The sequence below is a fragment of the Myotis lucifugus genome, unplaced genomic scaffold, assembly GCF_000147115.1.
Source record: "Myotis lucifugus unplaced genomic scaffold, Myoluc2.0 scaffold_770, whole genome shotgun sequence".
Classification (NCBI taxonomy): domain Eukaryota; kingdom Metazoa; phylum Chordata; class Mammalia; order Chiroptera; family Vespertilionidae; genus Myotis; species Myotis lucifugus.
The window spans coordinates 84,760-109,526 of NW_005871818.1; the positions used below are offsets into that span (position 1 = coordinate 84,760).

The 24,767-nt window shown below is 42.5% G+C and overlaps 1 protein-coding gene across 1 annotated transcript in view; it reads left to right on the plus strand.

Annotated features, from left to right (window-relative positions):
• The window catches only part of LOC102440785 (3-oxo-5-beta-steroid 4-dehydrogenase-like), a 63,505-nt gene that overhangs the window by 13,949 nt on the left and 24,789 nt on the right, over positions 1-24,767 (plus strand). Inside the window, exons 3-5 of the mRNA XM_014448129.2 lie at positions 9,480-9,596; positions 15,087-15,164; positions 19,555-19,677. Of these exons, the coding sequence (XP_014303615.1) occupies positions 9,480-9,596; positions 15,087-15,164; positions 19,555-19,677 (318 nt within the window). The remainder of the gene's footprint in view (positions 1-9,479; positions 9,597-15,086; positions 15,165-19,554; positions 19,678-24,767) is intronic.

Sequence of the window (24,767 nt, forward strand, 5' to 3'; positions counted from 1 at the left end):
TCCTGAATTGAGCGTCTGCCCCTTGGTGGTCAATGTGCGTCATAGCGACCCATCATTCCCTGTTTGGTTGATTTGCATATAATCCTTTTATTATATAGGATAGATGACTTATATTTACGTATTTTATCATAGAGCACTAATTCTTTATTGAGCTACAATTCACGTACCAAAAGTTTACCATTTTGAATAAGTAATTATTTGTATATTCACAAAAGTTGCATGACCATAACCACTACCTAATTTCAGAATATTTTCATCACTCTAAAAAAAAAATCCCATGCCCACTAGCAATCACTTCTATTTATCCCTTTCCCCATGTCAATTGTGATCATTATCTAATATCTGTCTCTATCATTTTCCTATTTTGGACATTTCATACAAATGGAATCATACAATATGGCCTTTTCGTCTAGCTTCTTTCATTTAGTATAATGTTTCTAGGTTTATCCAAGTTGTAACATGGATCAGAATATCATTTCTTTTCATGGCCAAATAGTATCCCATTGTATGGATAGACCACCTTTTGTTTAGATCACTACCTTGTGAGCAATTTAAACGTCCAGTGTTATATATCACTATCCATTGAAGAGCAATCAGAAAAATAAAGCATCACAATTAAACTGAAAGCCAATGGTAATAAAGAATGTATATTTACAGGCAGCTTTGCAGGAATAAAGCTGTAGAACTTTAAAGAACTTATAATACAATTCTCCTGAGGAACCTAAAGAAAAATGATACTGTTTCTGATTTCACCCTCTCCCCAGACCTCCCCTCCTTCCAGCTCCCTACTCAGTCTCTTTCCAATTTCTCCAGGGATTTTCAGCTCCCCAAATCACCAGCCACATATGGGCTATGATTCCGAGGGGCTGCATGGAGCCACTGTCCCAAAATATCAACCTGAAGCTTTTCACTTTATTATAGCTTTACAATTCTGATGCCTAAAGATTTTATTATTACAGTCTCACATCAGAGTAAAACCTTAAACCTTAAATAGGTGCTCTCCAAATGTTTCCACAGAGGATTAAACTTGAATTCATATTGTGAGGACCTATGCCAAAGCAACCTGTCCAAAGCCAGAAAGACTTTCGAAAACTGACTTATCTTAAAATTTTTTAAACTTTTACATTATCTGCATGATTTATCCTTGTTTGTTTCATGCAAGAATGAGGATTTTAATAAGCACAAAGAAAAATGAACCCCAAAATTTCCTTCGGGTAAATATTTAAACCTGTTGCAGTATCTATCATGTTGGAAAAATCACACTGAATTAAATAAACTATTTCATAATGTTAGCATGAATTAACATTTACAAAATACTTAAACAGTACCTATTATAAAGCTAGTAGTACATGGGTTTTTAAATTAAAATATAAAAAAACAGAATTTTCACTGACATGGGGTGGCAGCAATAACACCAAAGGGGCCCACAGTAACAACAAAGAACATTTTCCCACAATGCTCTCCACCTGAAGTTTTCTCTTGTCTTGCTTTCAAGGCTAAAAAAATAAAATGATTTCCTGACATAATAAATAAAAGATCAAGACCACATTTTACTAGTTTTGCTTGCCCTTACTTGTGACAAAAAGGATAGAACTTTTTTCCCACAGAAATCTTTCAGCAAATTTGATGCTTCAAAAAGATGTACTAATTTATCCTGAGATGCTTACTACCCCTCAACAACTTATGTGTACAGACTTTAAAGGTACACATGTTCCTACTTGACAATCCAAGCCTTATTCTTTCATTACCTAACTCTTTCGAGAATGAGTAATTTATTTTTCTTTGTTTTTGTTAAGCTATCTAAGTTTATCTTATTAACTTTTTTTTCCAGCTATATACATATACTAGAGGCCCGGTGCACAAAAATTTGTGCACTCAAGGGGATCCCTCAGCCTGGCCTGTGCCCTCTCATAATCTGGGACCCCTCAGGGGATGACCACCTGCTGGTTTAGGCCTGCTCCCCGGGGGATTGAGCCTAAGCTGGTAGTCAGACATCCCTCTGGCAGCCTGGGAGCCCTCAGAGGATGTCCACTTGCCAGAGGGGAGCAGGCCTAAGCTGCAGTCAGACATCCTTAGCACTGCTGAGGAAGTAGGAGAGGCTCCCACCACCACCGCTGTACTGGCAACCATCAGCCTGGCTTGTGGCTGAGCAGAGTTCCCCCTATGGGAGCGCATGGACCACCAGGGGCAGCTTTTGCATTGAGTGTCTGCCAGCTTGTGGTCAGTGTGTATCATAGTGACCAGTCATTCCCAGTCGTTCTGCTGTTAGGGTAAATTTGCATATTACCCTTTTATTATATAAAATAGAGGCCTGGTGCATGGGTGGTGGACAGCTGGTTTGCTCTGAAGGGTGTCCCGCATTAGGGTGGGGGTCCAGCTGGGGTGCCTGGCCAGCCTGGGTGAGGGGCTGATGGCTGTTTGCAGGCTGGCCAAACCCCCCAGCAGGGACCCTCACCCCATAAGGGTGTGGCCAGCCTGGGTGAGGGCCTGATGGCTGTTTGCAGGCTGATCATGGCCCCCAGCCACCCAAACTCTCAATGGAGGCTGGCTGGAAGCAGGTATCTGGAATTTATCTTCTATAATTGAAACTTTGTTGCCTTGAGCGGAGGCCACAGCTGGCCAGGGAAGGCAGGAAGCTTGGCTTCCTCCATCACCGGGGCAACAGAGCCTCCTGCTTGCTCCAGCTCCCTGGCTGCCTGCCGCCATCTTGGTTGGGTTAATATGCATATGGTCATTTTGATTGGCTTGAGGTATAGCGGAGGTGCGGTGAACTTGCATTTTTCTCTTTTATTAGATATCTATATAATACAAGCCCAGTGACTGTTATGGCAGACCAACCAAAACGACCAGTCGCTATGATGTGCACTGACCACCAGGCGGCAGACACTCAATGCAGGAGCTGCACCCTGGTGGTCAGTGCTCTCCCACAGTGGGAGTGATGCTCAGCCAGAAGCCAGTCTCATGCCTGGAGAGCACAGTGGTGGTGGCGGGATCCTCTCCTGCCTCCACAGCAGCACTAAGACCAAGCAGTAAGGAGTGAGCAGGCAGGCGGTTAGAAGTGAGGGGTCCCAGATTGCAAGAGGGTGCAGGCCAAGCTGAGAGCCGCCCCACCTGCACGAATTTCATGCATCAGGCTTCTAGTCTACACTAATAAAAGATAAAGATGCAAATTGACCATAACCCCGAACATTTCCCATTGGCTAATCAGCAGGATATGCAAATTATCTGCCAACCAAGATGGCGGCTGGCAGCCACGCAGCTGAAGCGAACAGGAGGCTTGCTTGCTCCAGTGACGGTGGAAGCCAACGTTCCTGGCCTGCGGCAGCCCAGCTCTGAGCTCCGGATGCAACAATGTTGCAATTATAGAAGCTAAACAAAGCCCAGAAACCTGCTTTCAGCTGTCAGCGGGCTCAGAGCTTAGAGTGCCAGTGATGGCAACAGAGTTTCAATTATAGAAGCTAAACAAGGCCCAGATAACCTGTTTTTAGCAGCCGAGGCCTCAAGCTGGAGCCGGCCTCAGAGCTAAAGCTGGCTCTCAGCTCCAGTGACAGCCATAGAAGGTAAGTAAATCCCAGAATTAAAAAAAAAAAAAAGGAGAGGTTGGGAGCTTCAGTCACCCACCAGCATGAAAACGGCCCTCAGTCCCTCATCCAGACTGGCCAGGCACCCCAGTGGGGACCCCCACCCTAACGGGGGTGCGGGCAGCCTAAAAACAGCCATCAGCCCCTCATTCAGACTGGCCAGGCACCCCAATGGGGACCCCTACCCTAAAGGGGGTGCGGGCAGCCTAAAAACAGCCATCAGCCCCTCACTCAGACTGGCCAGGCACCCCAGTGGGGACCCCCCCCATAAAGGGGGTGCGGGCAGCCTAAAAACAGCCCTCAGCGGCCTGGGAACCGCCCATCAGCAGATAGGCGCTGCAAGGCCAGAAGCCTCAGCAGCCGGTCTTGCCTTGCGCCCTGGGAACCGCAAATCAGCGGGTCCCAGCTGTAAAGCAAGGCCCTCCCCCAGCAGCAGGTCTTACCTTGAGGCCCGGGAACTGCCCATAAGCTGGTCCAGGCTGCAATGCAAGGCCTGCCCCCAGCAGCCGGTCTTGCCTTGGGGCCCGGGAACCGCCCAAGAGCAGGTCTGGGCTGCAAGGCAAGGTCCTCCCCCAGAAGCCCCTGCAGTGAGTCTTGCCTTGGCGCCAGGGGCTGCAAGGCAAGGCCTTCCCCCAGAAGCCCCAGCTACTTTAAAAATAGAAGGATCTCCTTTTGAACCAATCTGTTTAGATTCATGATTACTAAAACAGTATGGAACGAATGAAATACAGTGATAGGAATTAGGAAGTGTGACACTGATGGTTCTGGGCATGTGAAGGGTGAGGGACAGAAGGGTACACAAGGTCTTGCCTTCAGTTCTGCTGGAGAGATGAGCTCTGAGGGCCGGAGCTGCTCCATGCCCAGAGGAGGTGGGTGTGGTCAGTGGCTCTGTTACAGAACTTCTTGCCAAGCAGAGACCTTACCCGACTCACAGGAACCTTTTTACTCCAGAAAACAGAAACAGCCTGTTCCCAATGTGCATGGGAAAACCAGTGTCCCCTCCTGTGCACAGTATCCTGATGGAGTGACGGGGGAGGTGGGCGAGGGGAGCAGTGCAGAGTTGTTAGGCAGCTGGAGTGGGAGTGGAAATGCCATGAAATGTCCACAGTCCTGGCTGTGCTCACGGCCTGGGCTGCTCCTCCAGGCCCTGGCTGAGGGATTAGGGCTGATTCTCTCAGGAAGGGAATATTCCATGGGTGAAAGATTTACAGGCTCAAGGTGGGTCCTGTGTTAGTTTGGGGCAAATCCTTCAGCATTCCTGCTGCCAAGCCCTCAAAGGAATGAGGCAGAGGCACGCCTCACCCCAAGACCCCTTGTGGACATTTTAGCATCTACGTGATTTTTAATCCCTTCAGGGAGACTTTCTATCCTGCAGTCCCATCCCACCCCACTGTTGCTGTTTGTCTGCCAGCTGGGTCGAGCATCAAGGGGAAAGGGGGTTAATACTCACTGAAAGACTACTGATCCTACCAGGAAACCAACCTCTTTACTGTACTGTTGTAAATATCATACCCTTTATATCCTGTATATTGGCTTCTTTTAAATAAATTGAAATGTCTTAGAAAAAAAGAAGAAAAGGCAAGGCAGGGTGGGACCCAGAAGACCCAGAAGCCGCCTGATATGGTAGTAACTCTATCAGTAAGCACTCTGAAAGTCAGTGGCATAAATGCACCAATTAAAGGACAGATTATGAGGGTGAATCAAAAACAAAACCCACTTTAAATATAAAGACACATATAGATTAAAAGTAAATGAATTAAGCTGCAGCCTGTTTTTCTCAGTGGATAGAGCATTAGCCCGTGGACTGAAGGGTCCCAGGTTCGATTCCAGTCAAGGGCATGTACCTCAGTTCCTGGCTTGATCCCCAGTCCCTATCAAATCATGTGCAGGAGGCAAACAATCAATGTGTCTCTCCCTTTCCCTTCACTCTCTCTAAAAATCAATGGAATAATACCCTTGGGTGAAGATTAACAAAAACAAAGTAATGGATTAAGTAACATTAAAGAGATTATAAGAAAAACATATTCCAAATTCTGTTAGTTGTATATAGGTTATGTTTAAATTATTAACACCTAAAAAATTGGGTGAAGGGTACATATAATATGCTGTAATATTTTATAGTTTTTTTAGATGTATGAGATTATTTCAAATTAAAAAATTTAAAAATTAATAAAATATAAATTGAAATGTATCTGCATTACATGAAAAATCTCCTAATTGCTTCTAGCATAATTTATTAAATTGTGCTAAAATTTACAAGGGTTCAATTAAAAGATATCTTAATTCTAAATGATATAGTAGAAAATATATAATAGTGCAGTTATAAGCACTTATCTGAAAATACAAATTTAAAGAAGTGAATTTAAAGAAGGGATTAGCCAAAGAAAATACATGCACAACCCATGGACACAGACAACAGTATGGTGATGGCCAGAGAGAAGTGGGGGGCAAGAGCTGGGTAGAGGGGGCAAAAGGGGGGAAATAGGGACATCCTATCTATATATATAAAAGCCTAAGTGACCTGACAACTGGACGACCAAATGACTGGCTGGTAGCTATGACGTGCACTGACCAGCAGGGGGCAGATACTCAATGCAGGAGCTTCCCCCTGGTGGTCAGTGTGCTCCCACAGTTGGAGTGCCACTCAGCTGACAGACGGGTGCCAGACACTGGGCTGATAGCTGGCAAGCATGGCTGTGTGAGCATCTCCCACAGACAGTCCCCCCTGCATGCCTGAGCCATGGCAGCAGCAGGCGCAGTGGGGCCAGAATGAACGGGAGTGGTGTGGAGCCCAGCCTGGATTTAGGCTCCTCCCCAGCCGCCTGTCATTTTTCATACTACTTCGTGCTGTGCAGGATCGATGCGGACAGTAAGCTGGGTCCAATGAACTGCCAGGGAAGGCCGGGCTGCAGCAGTGCGGAGGTCCACTGATCCCTGCAGGCCAGGCTGAAGGACCCCACCAGTGCATGAATCCATGCACTGGGCCTCTAGTATAATAATAATAAAAGGCTAATATGCACATTGACTGAACGGCAGAATGACCGCTTGCTATGATGCACACTGGCCACCAGGGGGCAGATGCTCAATGCAGGAGCTGCCCCCTGGTGGTCAGTGCAGTTCCATATGGGGAGTGCCACTCAGCCAGAAGCTGGCTCATGGCTGGCCAGCACAGTGGTGGTGCCAGGAGCCTCTCCAACCTCCGTGGCAGCACTAAGAATGTCCTAATAATGGTTTAGACCTGATCCCTTGGGGGCCTAAGCCTTTAGTTGGACATCCCCAAGGGCTCCCTAGCTGCTAGAAGGATGTCTGACTGCAAGCTTAGGCCTGATCACCTAGGGAGTGGGCCTAATTCGACAGGTGGACATCCCCCAAGGGGTCCTGGACCGTGAATGGGCGCAGGCTGGGCTGAAGGACCCAGCACATAAATCTCAAATTTTTGTGCACCAGGCCTCAAGTATATATATAAAAACCTAATGTGGAAATTGTCACGTCAGGAGTTCAACCGGGAGACTGGGAGTTCAATTGCTCACTATGAGATTCGCTGACCACCAGGGCGTTGTGCAAAATGAAGGAGGGACCTGGCCAGCAGCCGGCAGCTGGAGAAGGGAGGCCCTGGCCAGCAGCTGGCAGCCAGGGGAAGGAAGGCTCTGGCTGGCAGCCAGAAGGTCCTGATCGACCCTGATCATTGGCGAGGACTAAGGATCCTACTCGTGCGCGAATTTTGTGCTCTGGGCCTCCTGTTCAGATATAATTGACATATAACATTATGTGAATTTGTGTATAACATGTTCATTTGAAACACTTATGGATTGCAAAATGATTACCACCATAATGTTAGCTAACACCTCCATCTCTTCACATCATTACCATTCCTATTTTTATGGTGAGAAAACATTTAAGACCTATTCTCTTAGCAACTTTAAAGTATGCAATACATTATTATTAACCTCAAATACCATGCTGTACATTAGTTCCCCAGAACTTACTCATCTCATAACTAGAAGTTTATACCCTTTGACCAACATCTCCCCATTTTCACTCAGGGTTAGCTGTCTAATTGTTGGCCTTGTTGTGGGATAAGTCTCATACCCTGCCATTTTGGTGATATTATCGTTTCAAATAGACATCCAGTAACTTCTTAGTAGGAATTGACAAAATTTCCCTGGAGTCTGAGTACAACCAAATGAGAACAAAAGACCAGTAGGAGGAAATCTAAATCTATGCAATAATTTAAAACTTCACCAGCTTCTGCATTGCCCGTGACAATGTGAAGGATCCAGTGAAGATGTCCACACAATCATATTTCTTGCTCAAATGAAGCACATCCTTTATCAGAGTGACATGAAAATAAAGGGGCCAGGTCAGCACAACTATTCAGGTACATGCTCCCTAGTTACACAGTGAGGAAAAGTTTAAGTACTGAGAGTCAATTAGGAAATTAGCACTGCACAGAGGAAGGCTTGTCTCCAAATTGGGTCCTCTGTGGTTCAGGTGAATCTTAAAGTCTCTGAATCTTTAGGTCCATTATTCTTATTTTAAAAATAATTTTTTATCTTTCAATTACAGCTAATGTACAATATTATATTAGCTTCTGGTGTACAACCCAGTGATTAGACACTTATATAACTTACGAAGTGCTCACCCTGATAAATCTAGTATGCATCTGAGAACATACATAGTTATTACAGTATTATTGACTATACTAGAGGCCCGGTGCATGAAATTCGTGCACTCGGGAGGGGTGGTCCCCAACCTGACCTGTGCCCGCACACAGTGTGGTAGTCCCAAGATAAATTTCTCCAAAGAGGTAGGCCCCGCCCACCCATCCAGAGCTCCTCAATGGATTGCCCCAAAGAGGTAGGCCAGAGCCAGGGGTCCTGCCCCTGGCATCGCCGCATGGAGCCACGGGACCTGCCTCTGTGCCGCGCACACAGCGTCAATCCACCCGCATCTGCTGCACATGCAGTCTCCTGGTGATGGATTGTTACAGTGTGACAGCGTGAGGGTGTGACAACCACATAGGCTTTTATTCATATAGATTCCCTATGCTATGCTTTACATCCCCATGACTATCCTGTTACTACAAATCCAATTTGTACTTCTTAATCCCTTCATGTTTTTCACACATCCCCCCAACTCTCCTCCCATCTGGCAACCATTCATATGGTCTGCATCTGTGAGTCTTTATCTGTTGCTGCCTGTTGATTTATTTTGTTTTCTAGATTACACGTATAAGTGAAATCATATGACATTTGCCTTTCTCATTTTGTCTTATGTCACTCAGCACAGTATCCTATAGGTCCACCAAAGCTGTTGCAGACGGCAATATTTCATTCTTTTTAATGGCTCAGTCATATTCCATTGCATAGATGCACTACTTCCTTATCCACTCACCTACTGATGGGCACTTGGGTTACTCCCATATCTTGGCTATTGTAAATAAAGCTGCAATGAACATATGGATACATATTCTGGTATTATATTCATTTTTAAAATATTTTTTTATTAATATCAGAGATGATGGAAGAGGGAGAGATAAAACATCAATGATGAGAGAGAATCATTGATCAGCTGCCTCCTGCACGCCCCTCATTGGAGATCGAGCCTGCAACCCGGGCATGTGCCCTTGACTGGAATCAAACCCGGGATCTTTCAGTCCTCAGGCTGACACTCTATCCACTGAGCCAAACCAGCTAAGGCAGTTCTGATATTATTTTCTGATAAAGTTATACTATGGGTGTCAAGAGTTATATCAGCTTATCCTATACTCAGATGAAACTTCAGCATAAACATTTTTATGCAGTAAAATGAATGAATGCATTGTAAAGAATAAAAAGCTGCACCCTTTTCTTTTAAAGAGAGTGGATGTCATTAATTATCCCCTTTTTATTCGTTCAGCTGTGGGGTACAGATTTTGACCCAAAGAGAGTCCTCCCACGCGTGCAGAAGACACTCCAGGAACTCCATCTAGATTATGCTGATCTTTACATCATGGCAACGCCCATGGCTCTTAAGGTGAGTTCAGACACCTAAAGGTTTGGCCTCTGCTCTTTGGCAGCCACGAGCCAGCAGCCATGTGAACAAAGCTAATTCATTACTTAGCACCACAGAATGTTGTCATTTTGTTACTGTAGGTAGACAGCACTGACCTAGCCTAACAAATGCCCAGAAAGATTATGTGTAACAGACTCAGGCTTGGATCTCATTGTTCTTGATTCCTAATCCAATGCACTTTTTATTACATGTCTTTACAATTATAGTTTAAATTCTCTCCATTAATCCATCACGTAGTCACCAAATGGTGCTCCATATTTTAATTTTCCAGCATCCAGACACACCCTTCTTCCCACTTATATAGTTATGAAAATATCCCTGTATGACATAACGCAAAATAATATATACAACTGAAAACTTACTCACCTTCCACCCCCAAAAAGGGAAATAACCCAAAGAATGGTCAGGTTTTTGGGGTGTCAGCAACAAGATCATGGTGATAGCTATTCCTCTGGTTCAAATGCACTTCTTCCTTAAACTTCCTCAATCTATGGACTCTGTGTTAATTTAACCACCAACAACACATCCCTACTGCTTTCAAATGTCTCCGAGAAAGGAGAGACTGAAAATAAAACTAGTCATTGAGGTGCCCAGATTTCCTTCACAGGAGCAACCTGGCTGCCCCTGTTCTGTTCTCTGGAAGCTCTTTCCTTGATGACTCTTCTCTATGGTAATATCCAAGAGAGACTTTGGGAAAGATTCCTCTTGCACATCCTTGATACGAATTCACAAGCTTCACAATGGCCTTGGTTAAGCAAAGGCTTTCAATGGCCAGTTTGGGATTTCGTGGACAGTCCATATCCCTTAAAAATTTGCTTGGCTTTCAGTAAATTCACATTCAGTCAGCTGCATTAAAGAGTAATTAAAACTAGAAATCTTCTTGTATCTAATCTTTAGCCTGTGGTTTCTGCATCTTAGTAAAGAAATATCCTATCCCCCCATCTAGGAAGTCCTTAGCTTAATGCCCCTTCTGACTTGAAATAATACAAAACAGGGAGGCACAGGTCATGCATTCTTTGCCCCCAGTCTCCATCTCATTGGATGGTGCTCCTTTGTTGGACATGGCATCATTGGCCTGAGATCTTGTCTTCAGAGAGAAATGGACAAGGATTCTCCCAAAGTCCAATTTTATTTCCTTCTAGGATTCTTACCTTCCTGTCTTGGCTGACACAGACTTTTCTAACTCTATAAGACTCAGAGCTGAACTTCTGCCATTTGGGGAGGCATCTAGAAGCAGAAAGTACCTGTTTTAGCAAAATATGATCTTACCACTCATCTTACAAGCCAAGTAGCAATAAACACATTTATATTTCTTCAGGACCTGACTGAAGACTGCAAAAATGGCCAACAAACTCTAACACCCAATGTTTTCCTACTAAGTGCCCTAAAGCTCCAATCTTAGTATGCCATTGTCAGAGTCTCAAGACACAACAAGGCAACAATTTAACAAGATGCCATGCTATTGCATAGCAAGAATATCCAATTCTCAGCTGGAGAATCCTCACTATCCACAATCCCATACTGACCTGGCAAATTCCACACTCTTTGTTCATTACTTGCTATACCCAACACCTTTGTTTTGGTCAGAACTCTTGTTATAAATGGCAGAAACCCAACTCAAATTGGCATTAGCAAAAAAGGGAACTAAAAATTACAAGACATATCTAATTCCAAAGGACTGGATCCAGAAGTTGAAACTATGTATCTACACTCTGGCCCTTTCTCAAAAATCTCTTTCTATATGATGGCAAATGCCCATTGACATGCCAATCCTTCCTTATCAATACAACTTAAGAATTTAGAGGAAGAGAAACTACACATTAAACCTCCTAAAGAAACAAAGATCAGCCTTGCTTGGGTCACATAAATTTTGCTGACTAATCTTTGTGTAAGGGCATTGGTGTCTGACATCTGTGGCCAAGAATTGGAGCTGGGTCAGCCCACACAATGTGCAATGAGCTCCTCTCTAAAAGAAGGTTAAGGATAGTAGAAAGCAAAAAAAGTGATTTCCACTGCACTCATTAATCAGAGGTCACCTAGCAAGCATGGTGGTATGAAGCATGGGCTACAGAATCAGGGCACCTTGTTTGAATCCCAGCTCTGTCACATGTGAGCCAGATGACTTGGTCAAGTTATTACCTGATCCTTTTACATATCACCTAAACATGGTCCAGTGGAAAGAGCATGAACTTTGGAGTCACACAGAAGAGGGACTGACTTTCAGCTTTATTGAGTATTAGCATATTGTCTTTGATATTCCTGAACTTTCCTTCAATTTCATGATTGGTAAATTGGAGACGATACCAACTCATTTGCCAAGTATTGTGAGGAGTCATTAGTGTTATATATGTGAAATTACAGACACAGTGCCTGACATTTCATATCTAATAAAATGTTATAAAATCTTCAGGTGGAAATATATATTCCAATATACAGAATATCTTCAGTTTACAAAAGAAAAGGTTGAGGCCCGAGGCAATGAAATAGCTAACTCAGGTTTAAAATCCATCAGACTGAGACCAGATCCTGGATCCCCTGATGCCAATCCCATATTTGTGCTTCTACACTGTACAGCCCCTAATGCCTTATGCTTTTAAATGAGGAATGACATTTTAAAAAGATAAATGAAGTTACTGACGAACAGGAATGAGAATCAATAGCATGGATTTTTAGAGGGTTGAAGTATTCTTCTAACACTGTCTTACAGTAGGAGCAGGAGTAGAGGGAGAAAGACCATGGAATGATTCGGATGAAGGATGAGTAAGGTAGGCACAATGGACGCTTAAGAGGAACATCATGGAAATAGCTAACATGGGTTCAGAAAAGACAAGGACTTAATAAAAATCAGGGTAAGTAAAAAATATTTAACACAGTGTATGATAGAGGCATAAAACCATTCTGAGCAGAAGTAAAATGGGAAATGCAAAAGGCAAGAAATAAGGAGAGAGACTGGAGTGGAAATGTGGGCCATAGTGTTGAGAAGTACAAAGAGCTTGGGAAGCAGAGACAGAAAGAGTAATTAACATGAATGATTATGCGGCATTTAGGAATAAGCGAGACAGGAGGAAACTGAGTCAAAATTGTGTTTGCTAAAGAAAGTGTTACCACGAGGGGAAAGTTTTGTCAGGTGAGATGCAGAAGAAAAAAATATAATATAATGAATTTTGTCCAATTGCTTGATTTTCAATAAAAATTCCTATTATCCTAAAAAGACTTCAATGCTGCCAACCATACCAAATAGACACTGTACGTATCCTCATATTATTTGACTAGAGGCCCACTGCACAAAATTCATGCACTTAAGGGGTCCTTCAGCGGGGCCTGCGCCCTCTCCCAGTCCAGGACACCTTGGGGGATGTCCGACAACTGGCCACCACCACTGCTGTGCTCACCAGCCATGAGCCCGACTTCTGGCTGAGTGGTGCATCCCCTGTGGGAGCGCACTGACCACAGGGGGCAGCTCCTGCATTGAGCTTCTACCCCCTGCTGGTAGGTACACATCATAGCAACCAGTCCTTCAGCTGTTCTGTTGATTTGCCTATTAGGATTTTATTATATAGGATATCTTTCAACACAGTTGACCATTATCTCCTGTACACTTTTTCTTCTTGTGACTTCTATAATACCACCCTCTCTTGATTCTTTGGCAGCTTGTCTACCAACCTCCAAATGTTGTTATGCCTAGAATAGTACTTCTATTCTCAGTATTCTTGTCTTACTGAGCCACACTGTGTCTATAAATGACTTCATATAGTTGCAAGGATTATTATTTTATATGTAAGGGCTACCGACTTTTGTCTACAGCCATGGCCTCTATCTAAGCATCTTTCTGAGACTTCTCTGTTTACCTGCCTTCTCAAATAGCCACTTGAACGTTTGGTCATTTCAAACTCAAAATATTCATAAAAAACTCTTGATTGCTAACCCAAACTCAGGAAATGATTACCAACATCCACCCCAAGAGCCTAGGAATCATCTTTCATTTCTCTCTATTCCATTTTGAAGCCCATAATAAATGAGTCCCATGTTTAGATACAGCCAAAAAAGAGAAATCTGAAAGATAACGTTCCACACCAGTTAGCCTTAGTTGGGAAAGGATCACCCAAAAACCAGAAAAGGGGAGTTGACACTAGCTAATGTGTGAAGTAGGAAAAAGAAATGCTGAACTCCTGGAGGGCCCAAAATGAAAGGAAAAAAACCAGTGAGCAAGTCCGCCAGAACTGAGAAGTAACATGCCGTGCTCTCCTCAACTTTGATAAGGCTAGACTGTCAAAACACTGAGTCTCATCCTCTACTATTTTTTGTAATATATTTTATTGATTTTTTACAGAGAGGATAGGAGAGAGATAGAGAGCTAGAAACATCAATGAGAGAGAAACATCAATCAGCTGCCTCCTGCACACTCCCCAGTGGGTATGTGCCCACAACCAAGGTACATTCCCTTGACTGGAATCAAACCTGGGACCCTTGAGTCCGCAGGCTGACCCTCTATTCACTGAGCAAAACCGGTTAGGGCTCTACTGTTTCTGATGAGTAATTCTGTAATTAGGAGAAAACTCATGGCTTAAGAACAATAATCTGTTGATAAATAAAGGAAAAATGAATGCCAGTATAGGATAATGAGATTAATGTGTCACATATTTTGCCAAAATGAAAGAATTTTTGGACAGTCCCATAAAAGTAATAAATATATATAAATATAATTTCTTATATAATTATATAAACACTAGAGGCCCAGTGACCAAACTTGTGCACGGGCGGGGTCCCTCTGTGTGGCCTGTGGGGATCGGGCCCCAGCTCGTGCCCCCAGCCTCACAGCCCCAGTTCGCACCCGCATCCTTGCAGCTCCCATAGCCCCACCTGGCACCCGCTTTGTCCTGGTGCTGCCCCATCACCTGCTCTACCATCCCGACTGCAAAGCAATTGATTGTGAACAGGCCCCCTGCCCTGCTCCCTCAGAGCCTGAGAGCCTGGCAGTGGCCCCACCCCCTGCCGCTGCTACTGGTCACTGTCTGAGGAGCAATCAGTCATAGCCGCCCCCCTCCCCTCACCCAGCTCCTCAGTGCCTGGGAGTCAGGCCGCAGCCCCGCCCCCTGCCACTGCTGCTGGCATCATCCACTCACCTCCTCCACCATCCCACCGAGGTCCCACTCTGGTCAGGTCCCATCGGGGCTGGTAGCGTCTCCACTGCCGCCAGCTGCTACCACTGTGTCACCAACACCCACCATTTCTGTGCCACCCCCTGGTTGTCAGCGCACGTCATAACGAGTGGACAAACTCCCGGTCAAGGGGACAATTTGCATGTTAGGCTTTTATTATATAGGATATAAATAATTAAACTTGAATTGCTTTTCCAGAGCTAGGGTATATTGGCCTAAAGACAAATTCCATCATTTCAATTCCCAGATATAAATAAAAAGAATTACATTTGTTTTTGTCTTACTTTCTCAGCCTGGAGATGAAATTATTCCTAAAGATGAGAATGGCAATTGGATATTTCACCAGACAAATCTGTGTGCTACTTGGGAGGTAAGTTCAAGTGGGCCTTGTATTCTTTCATTTTAAAAGACTACATTTTTGAATTATGACCTGATTATTCCTATTTGATTTAGGAAGAGATGCAGCCTTTACCCTCCCTTTCCAAATTCTGAAGTCTGGGAATACACTCTAATGAGTACAGCATTGCTTTCTAATGGGTGTCCCCCTCTAGGTAACAGTTGAAGACCTGAAGGGTGGAGTTGTTTTGAGGGGTGAAGAGGCAGCTACTAGTTTTCTGGTGCTTGGGGCTCTCTACCCAAGAGACAATATACTCACTCCTGATGTCATCGGAGCTGAGTAATTTGGAGTCTGGTGTTTCCCTCTAAGGGTCTGCCTGACAGGTTAGCCAGTATCCCCAGGAGAAAATAAGCTCATTGCTCAAAATAATAAGGTATTTATTTCAAAAGGAAACAACATATCTCAATTACAGATCCCAACATAAACAGAACAGAGAACCAAGGACTTTTGAATTAGCCAATTAATATATTAAAGGTGATAAGAAAATATATTAGCAATGTGAAATAAGAAAACATTTTTAAAAACAAGTATTAAGTAATAATTAGGAAAAATAAAACACAATGCAATAGATGGGATAACTATAAAATGGATATAAAGAAAAAGGGATCAAACTGAAAGATCAGAATGAGAAAATCTCCCAATATGAAGTAGGAAAAGACAACAAAACAAATATGAAAGAAAACCTAAGAGATGTACAGTACTTAGATTTTCAGTACTCACATAATAGAAAAACAAGAAAGAAAGAAGAAGGTAAAGAGGTCATAGTTATGCCGAAACCGGTTTGGCTCAGTGGATAGAGCGTCAGCCTGCGGACTGAAGGGTCCCAGGTTCGATTCCGATTAAGGGCATGTACCTGGGGTGCGGGCACATCCCCAGTAGGAGATGTGCAGGAGGCTGCTGGTTGATGTTTCACTCTCATCAATGTTTCTAACTCTCTATCTCTCTCCCTTCCTCTCTGTAAAAAATCAATAAAATATATTTAAAAAAAAAAAGAGGTCATAGTTAAAGGGAAAAAACCCAGAGATATTGAATGAGCATAGATTACCAAAGAGGGAAGAGAAGGAAACCCACACCTAGACGAAATATAGAGAAATTTAAGAATATCAAATATAAGGAAAATGTTAATGCTTCCAGAGTACAGCAAACAAGTCAGTAAAGGGGACAAAATGAAATAATAAAAGATAATCCAAGACAAGGCAGGAAAAGAAAAACAGAAGGTATATAAATAGATGAGGAAATAAAAAAAACAAATACCAAGATGAAAGATTTAAACTCAGTGATATCAATAATCACAGTACATATATTTTTTAAAACAATGCAGTTAAAAGGCAGACGTCAGAATGGACAAAAACCAAAACCCCACCATATGTTATATACAAGAAACCCATTTTAAATAAAAACGTTTATACAAACATGTTTAAAGTCAAAGGTTTAAAAAATTATAGGACAGGAAAATATATACTATGCTAACAGTAATAAAAAGAAAGCTGGAGTAGCTATTTTAATATCAACAAAGATTCCAGAGCCCCTTTATTCCCAGGGATAAAGAACTTTGTTTTATAATAAAAAGGTAATAAATCCTAAACATCTATGCACCTAATAACAAAACTCCAAAAATACATGAAGCATAAACTAACAAAACTGAAAAGGGAAAGGCAATAAAAGAGTCATTCATACTAGTAGATAATGAGACTAGAGGCCCGGTGCACAAAATTCCTGCATGGAGGGAATCCCTCAGCCCAGCCTGCACCCTCTCCAATCTGGGACCCCTCAGGGAAAGTCCAACTGCCGGGTTAGGGGATCGGGCTTAAATGGCAGGTAGACATCCCTCTCACAATCCAGGACCGCTGGCTCCTAATCACTCACCTGCCTGCCTCCCTGGTCACCCCTAATTGCCCCCCCTTGCTGGCCTGATCACCCTCACTGCCTCTGCGTGTCAACCTGATCGCCCCTAACTTCCCCCTCCACCAGCTTGATTGCTCCCAACTACCTCCCCTGCCGGCCTTGTCACCCCATGCAGCCTGCTTGTTCAGGCGTTTGATCGTCCCTCACTAACCCCCCGCCAGCCTGCTCGTAGGCAGCCATCTTGTGAGGGCACGAGGGCTAATTTGCATATTACCTCTTTTTAAAAAATATATATTTTATTGATTTTCTACTGAGAGGAAAGGAGAGGGATAGAGAGTTAGTAACATTGATGAGAGAGAAACACTGATCAGCTGCATCCTGCATACCCCCTACTGGGGATGTGCCCTCAACCAAAGTACATGCCCCTGACTGGAATCGAAACTGGGACTCTTTAGCCCACAGGCCGACGCTCTATCCACTGAGCCAAACCGGTTAGGGCAACATATTACCTCTATATTATATAGGATTGGTATCAGTTTTGTTTTGATCAGTTCTGTTATATTATCAGCAGCAAAAGAGATAATAGAATAGTATTTTCAAAGTATTAAATAATAAAGAACATTGAACTTGAACTTGATATTCAAACTATAAGACAAAAATGATACATGATGAATATATTTTCTGATCCACACATTGCTCAGAAGTTTTGCCACATAAAGAACAACACTGAAAACTATTACTAAATAAGAGGAGCAAAATTCTAAAAGATGCTTCAAGAAGTGTATAAACTGAAAGTAATCAAATCAAATATGATATAGTTTTTATTATCTATAAAACTATATAATACTAAATAACAAGAGAAAAATATACCTATAATAATAGGAAATGAAATTCTAATATCATAGATGTTGGGGTGTATGTAAATCACGGAATTTGTGAGAATATAAGTTCTTATCTTCATTAAAGGAAAGATATAGGTATAAACTTTTTAAAAGGAAGTATTAAAAAGAAACATAAAAGTGGAAAAAACTGAAGTAGGAAATTAAGATGGTAGAAACAATCCAAATATATTTATAGTTACAATAAATATGAACTAAATTCACATACTAAAAGGCAAAGATTGACAGATTAGAATTAGGCACATCTAAACATAAAGACATGTGAAAAATTAGGTTAGGCCTAATTTTATATTAAAATTTAAAGGGGGGGGCGCGCGGGGAATCTTATCAGTCTAATACTTAGAAAAAGATGTATAGTTATATTAATACTAGAGGCCCCATGCACAAAATTCATCCACAGGTAGGGTCCTTATGTCTGGCCAGTGATCAAAGCCAATCAGAGCCTTCTGGCTGCCAGCTGGGCCTTCCTTCTTTCCACGCTGCCCTCTGGTGGTCAGCACACATATCGAGTGGTCCAACTCCTGGTCGGTCAAACTCCCGAGGGGACAATTTGCAGATTAGCCTTTTATTATATAGGATCTGACAACATAGTTTTTTATTTTATTCTTTAATCCTCACCTGAGGACATGTTTATTTTTATTTATTTTTTTATTGATTTCAGAGAGAGGAAAAGAGAGGAAGAGATAGAGACATCAATGATGAGACAGAATCATCCATGAGCTCCCTCCTGCATGACCCCAAAGGGACCAGGCCACAATCTGGAATGTGCACTGACTAGGAATCGAACAGTCATCTCCTGGTTCATAGATCAGTACTCAACTACTGAGCCATACCAGCTGAAATATGTACACAATAAAATATCTGCAAGTATATGAAACAAAAATTATATGAAAACATTCTAAAGTAGAGCCCAATGGGCGAAGCTCAGTGGTTGAGCATGAACCAAGAGGTCAAGGTTTGATTCCACTCAGGGCCAATACCAGATGGCCAGTTAGATCTCCAGTGGGGGGAATGGGGGATTCTGGAGGCAGCTAATCAATGATTCTCTCTCATCTTTGGTGTTTCTTTCTCCCTCTTCCTCTCTCTGAAATCAATAAAAATATATATTTTTTTAATTTTTAAATAGAATAGATGAAAACATTGATAAATTCACTATTATAGTGGGAGATAACTGTCATAATCCTATAAATTATTGAGAAGCCATAAAAAGCTCATATATGTATGAGAGAGAGTGAGAGACAGAGAGAGAAGAGAAATTTGCATCAAAAACCAGCAGAATATACATTTCCTACACATCTAAGACAATTATTAAAATTGATTAGGTACCATACCATAAAGAAAGCCTCAACAAATTTAAAGAACTAAGATCATTATAAACAAACTAACAAACAAAAAAGAAATAAGATTATTATATATATTACAAGGGAAAGATATGGTATACAATATACCACAATCAAATAATTCCTACTTGTGTCCACCCCACATTTGTTTCTTCACAGATTGACTATTAACATACCCAGGGACTTTCCTTTTTAAAGAATTTATACTAACCTTCTAAACATTCATTCTTGCTTGTTTTGAGGCTTCTTTCTAAATTCAATGGCATTTACTCTACACAGGCTTTGGAAGCTTGCAAAGATGCTGGCTTGGTGAAATCTCTTGGTGTATCCAATTTTAACCGCAGACAGCTGGAGCTAATACTGAACAAACCAAGACTCAAGTATAAGCCAGTCTGCAACCAGGTACAGTCTGACAAGAGGGTGGGATGTGACAAGGAATTTCAAGAGTTACTTAACATAAAGGACCATGGGTTAGGTGTCAGAAAGTTTTGTGCTCACTCTAGAAAAAAGACCCTGGACAAGTTTTTAACTTCTCTCAACTTATGTCTCTTAAAAAATAACAAATAAAGATTTGAAAGTTTAAATTCAGACCAAAGTAACCGCCAAAAATTTTTGAAGAAAAATAATGTTGGGAACAAGACCTGCCCAATATTAAGACCGTTGGAATAGAAGAGATTAAAAATGGTAGCAGAGTAAGTGGATGCTACACAGACCCACTTCCAGGACCAAACTGGAATTGCAACTAAAATACAAAAAACCCATCCTGAGAAATCAACTGAAGACTAGCTGGAGAGAACCCTGATAACCAAGCATGGAAAATGGAGACCTCAGAGAGAAGGGTAGGAAGGGTGGAGATGTGGAAGGGCTGGACGGGCTCTAAGAGACAGCAGATGAAGTTCTGGTGATATATCTTAGCTGTGGGGGGTTCCCACTAAGAACTCTGGGGTCTAATCCCCAGGCTGGGCCCCCAGAAGAGAGCACCAGACTAAAAAACGTGCCCACAGAACATCTGGCTGTGAAAAGCAGCAGGGTTGCTGTCAGCCAGCCAGAAATGGCTGGAAATGCAGGCACCCTCTTAAGGGGCCAATGCACAAAATTTAATGTGCAGCCACTCATGTTGGGCTCTAGCAGAGAGAGAGCAGAGATGATTGGAGCTCTGTGAGCAGAAGCTAGATTTGGGGGCTCTGGATTAGCTCAGAAGGCAGTCACCCCAGGGGCTGTGCTGAGTCATTCGCTCAACCCTGTGGAGGTCATCTTTCTCAGGCAGACCTTTGCTATCCAGGCCGTTTATGACTAGGGGGAAGACAGTTGACCCACCCTATTGAAAACTCTTTTGCCCCAATGTGTGGAGTTTCTGAGGCCCATTAAGAGACTGAGAATAGCCTTAGCCAGTTTTGCTGAGTGGATAGAGCATTGGCCTATGGATTGAAGGGTTCCAGGTTCAATTCTGGTCAAGGGCACATGCCTGGGTTTTGGACTCAATCCCCAGTAGGGGGCATGCAGGAGGCAGCTGATCAATGATTCTCTCTCATCACTGATGTTTCTCTCTCTCTCTCTCTAACTCTAACTCTCTGAAATCAACAAAAATACATTTCTTAAAAGAGACAGAGAATAATAATCTATAGGAAGAAGCAATTGCTCCAATTGCCCAGTTGGTTAACCTCTCACCACACCTGTGTATGATTGCCTAAGGACTACTCAAGATTGAATCCAGTCAGACTCAGGCAGAGATGGGTCTCTGGAAGCTTTGAGTCTTTGCCTGATCTAATTAGTCAGAAACAGCATTTGACACTGTCCTTCACTAGAGATTAGGAATCATATCAAATCTACCTAATACATAGTCATAAACTCAAACAGGTAGCAATAATGAGAAGACAAAAAACAAACACCACATAAAAGAACAAGAGAATTTTCCAGAAGAAGAGATAAATGAAATGTAGACAAGAAATTTATCTGATATAGAATTCAGAATAATGATGGTAAAGATGCTCAACAGCATGAGAAAAGATATAGTAACTATGGAAAAAGAATAGTTGGAAATAAAGAATGACCTAGTACTAATAAAGAACACATTGGAAGGAATACACAACAGATTAGGACAAGCTGAGGATTGGGTTAGTGAATTAGAAGACAGGACAGAAAAAAATCACACAGAGAACAAAAAGAAAAAAACAATTAAAAAACAAGAAGACAGCTGAGCTGTGGGACAACATGTAATGGAAAAATATTCACATAATAAGTGTACCAGAAGAGAAAGAAAGTGAGCAAGAGACAGAAAACATGTTTGAACAAATAATAGCAGAATATTTCCCTCACCTGGTGAAGGAAAAATTCACACAATTTGGAGGCAGAGAAAGTCCCAAGCAAGAAGAACCTAAAGAGCCCAACACCCAGACACATCATAATTAAAATGTCAATTAGTAAACAAAAAAAGAGAGAATCTTAAAGGCAGCAAGAGAAAAGCAATTTGTTATCTACAAAGGAGCTCCCATAGGCTGTCAGCTGATTTCTCATCAGAAACTCTACCAGCGAAACAAGAGGCTGAAAACCAAGATGGCGGCATAGGTAAACACTGGAGTTTGCTGCCTCGAACAACCACTTCAAAAATACAACTAAAAGAGGGAACGGACATCATCCAGAACCACAGGAAGTCTGGCTGAGTGGAAATTCTACAACTAGAAGAAAAGAGAAAAGCATACCGAGACTCAGAGGAGGCGCAGTGCTGAAGTAAAATACTAAGGTGCGGAGGTGCATGCGGAGCGGGCTGGCGGCTGAGGGCACGGTTGTCATTTTCAATCGGGAGGAGTCTCAGGCTCTGAGCTCCAGTTTCGTGTGAGTCTCTATGGACCCAGACTCATACGGGAGAAGCGGGACTGTATGGCATTGGTCGAAACCCGAGGGCAGCTTTCTCTCCGAAGAGCTTGCAGCGATTACCGGGACAAGGAGAAGCAGAGCCTCTGAGGGCAAGACTGAGAGCAGCCATAACTGCTAGCCCCGCCCTGTTGATCCCATGGGACCCGCCCCGCCCAAGCCTTGCAGGGAGGCTTTTGCTGGATAGCCTCAGGCAAAGGCTAGATTAGCACCTCCCTAGAGATCCAGGAGCCAGGAAGCCCAGAGGTCAGAGTGGGACCATCTAGTTTGAAGCTCCGTGGAACCATAAAGGACACACTCAGGGGGCAGACTCAGTGAGCACCAAAGCCCCATTGAAGCAAGTCTTGCCCCAGAGGGGTGTCTCCAGACAGAAGTTCTCCCACTGCAGACACAGCTGATTCTCTCAGCCAATTGGCCTGGAGGTCAATTCCTCCCAATGATAACTACAACAATCAAGGCTTAACTACAACAAGACTGTGCACAAAGCCCACAAGGGGGTGCACCAAGAGTGTCTACCTCAGGTAATTGGGACACTTAGCACAGAAAGGCACTCTATCGACACAGCAAAGCATAAAAAATGCCGAGACAAAGAAACAGGACACAAATGACAGAATTGGAGGAAAGCAAACTGCTGGATATAGAGTTCAAAACCACACTTTTAAGGTCTCTCAAGAACTGTCTAGAAGCTGCCGATAAATTTAGTAAGACCCTCGAAAAGACTGGTGAGACCGCCGATAAATGTAGTGAGATCCTCAAGAAATCTAGTGAGACCCTCGATGGTGTGATAGAGGAACAACTAGAAATTAAGCATACACTGACTGAAATAAAGAATATTATACAGACTCCCAACAGCAGACCAGAGGATCGCAAGAATTAAGTCAAAGATTTTAAATACAAAGAAGAAAAAACACCCAACCGGAAAAGCAAACTGAAAAAAGAATCCAAAAATACGAAGATAGTGTAAGCAGCCTCTGGGACAGCTTCAAGCTTACCAACATCCGAATTATAGGGGTGCCAGAAGAAGAGAGAGAGCAAGATATTGAAAACCTATCTGAAGAAATAATGACAGAAAACTTCCCCTACCTGGTGAAAGAAATAGACTTACAAGTCCAGGGAGCTCAGAGAACCCCAAACAAAAGGAATCCAAAGAGGACCACACCAAGACACATCATAATTAAAATGCCAAGAGCAAAAGACAAAGAGAGTATCCTAAAAGCAGCAAGAGAAAGAAAGTCAGTTACTTACAAGGGAGTACCCACACGACTGTCAGCTGATTTCTCAATAGAAACTTTGCAGGCCAGAAGGGAGTGGCAAGAAATATTCAAAGTGATGAATACCAAGAACCTACAACAAAGACTACTTTATCCAGCAAAGCTATCATTCAGAAGTGAAGGTCAGATAAAGAGCTTCACAGATAAGAAGAAGCTAAAGGAGTTCATCACCACCAATCCAGTATTATATGAAATGCTGAAAGGTATCCTTTAAGAAGAGGTAGAAGAAGAAAAAGGTAAAGATACAAATTATGAACAACAAATACACATCTATCAACAAGTGAATCTAAAAATCAAGTGAATAAATAATCTGATGAACAGTATGAACTGGTGATTGTAATAGAATCAGGGACATAGAAAGGGAATGGACTGACTATTCTTGGGGGGGGTGTGGGGGGTGCAGGAAGAGATTGGACAATATCGTGCACCTATGGATGAGGACAGTGGGTGGGGAGTAAGGGCGGAGGGAGGGGTGGGAACTGGGTGGAGGGGAGTTATGGTGGGAAAAAAGAGGAACCAATGTAATAATCTGAACAATAAAGATTTACTTAATAAAAAAAAAAAAACAAGAAACCCTATCTTGTGAATCAGCTTGAAATATTTTGGAAATAAGTTTCTACGATTCTTCTTAATGATTATAGACATATTATATAAAATTACTTCACTAGTTTGTTATTTTTTTCTGTTTATCTTTAAATGCAAATAGATATTTTCCCTATTTAGTTAAGTGTAGCAAATCAAATTCACAGAGAATCTTCAAACCACGATCTGAGACTGTCTAACTGTGTAGCCTGTTCATTTCAGGTTTTTCATTTGAGCCACTACATGGGTTATACTTGTGACCAACAGGATTTTAAGGGCCTGTTTCTCTTCAGAACAAGCCAGTGTGAGTCACATTAGGGCAGGACTATAATTCCTTGGCCTGCATGCAACTTCAGAACTTCCAGAATAGAAATAAAATACTGCAATTGTTTCTACTTATATCAGAGCTAAAAGGAGAAAAGAAAGTTAGATGAATTTCTGAGACTATTATGGAATCTTCCAAATATAATTATCGAAACAAGCATCCTTCTCTCTGTTTTAGAGACTAAAAGAACTTTAGCTCTGATTCTTTTAAGCACCTGATGCAAGAAGCAAAACAAAGTTATCAATGTGTCCCTGTGGAGAGTAAATAGTCAATTTTTTGTTCTTAGAAACTGTTTTAAACATACACTAGGTAGAAAAGCCCAGCAATCTCTGTAATGGGCTCAGATGCAAAATAGGAATATCCTGAGGCCTCTCTGCTGGCATTGGGATCCTCGAGTTCAGGTCTCAGAAGCCACTGGTTAATCCTCCAAGTGAGCAAAGTCT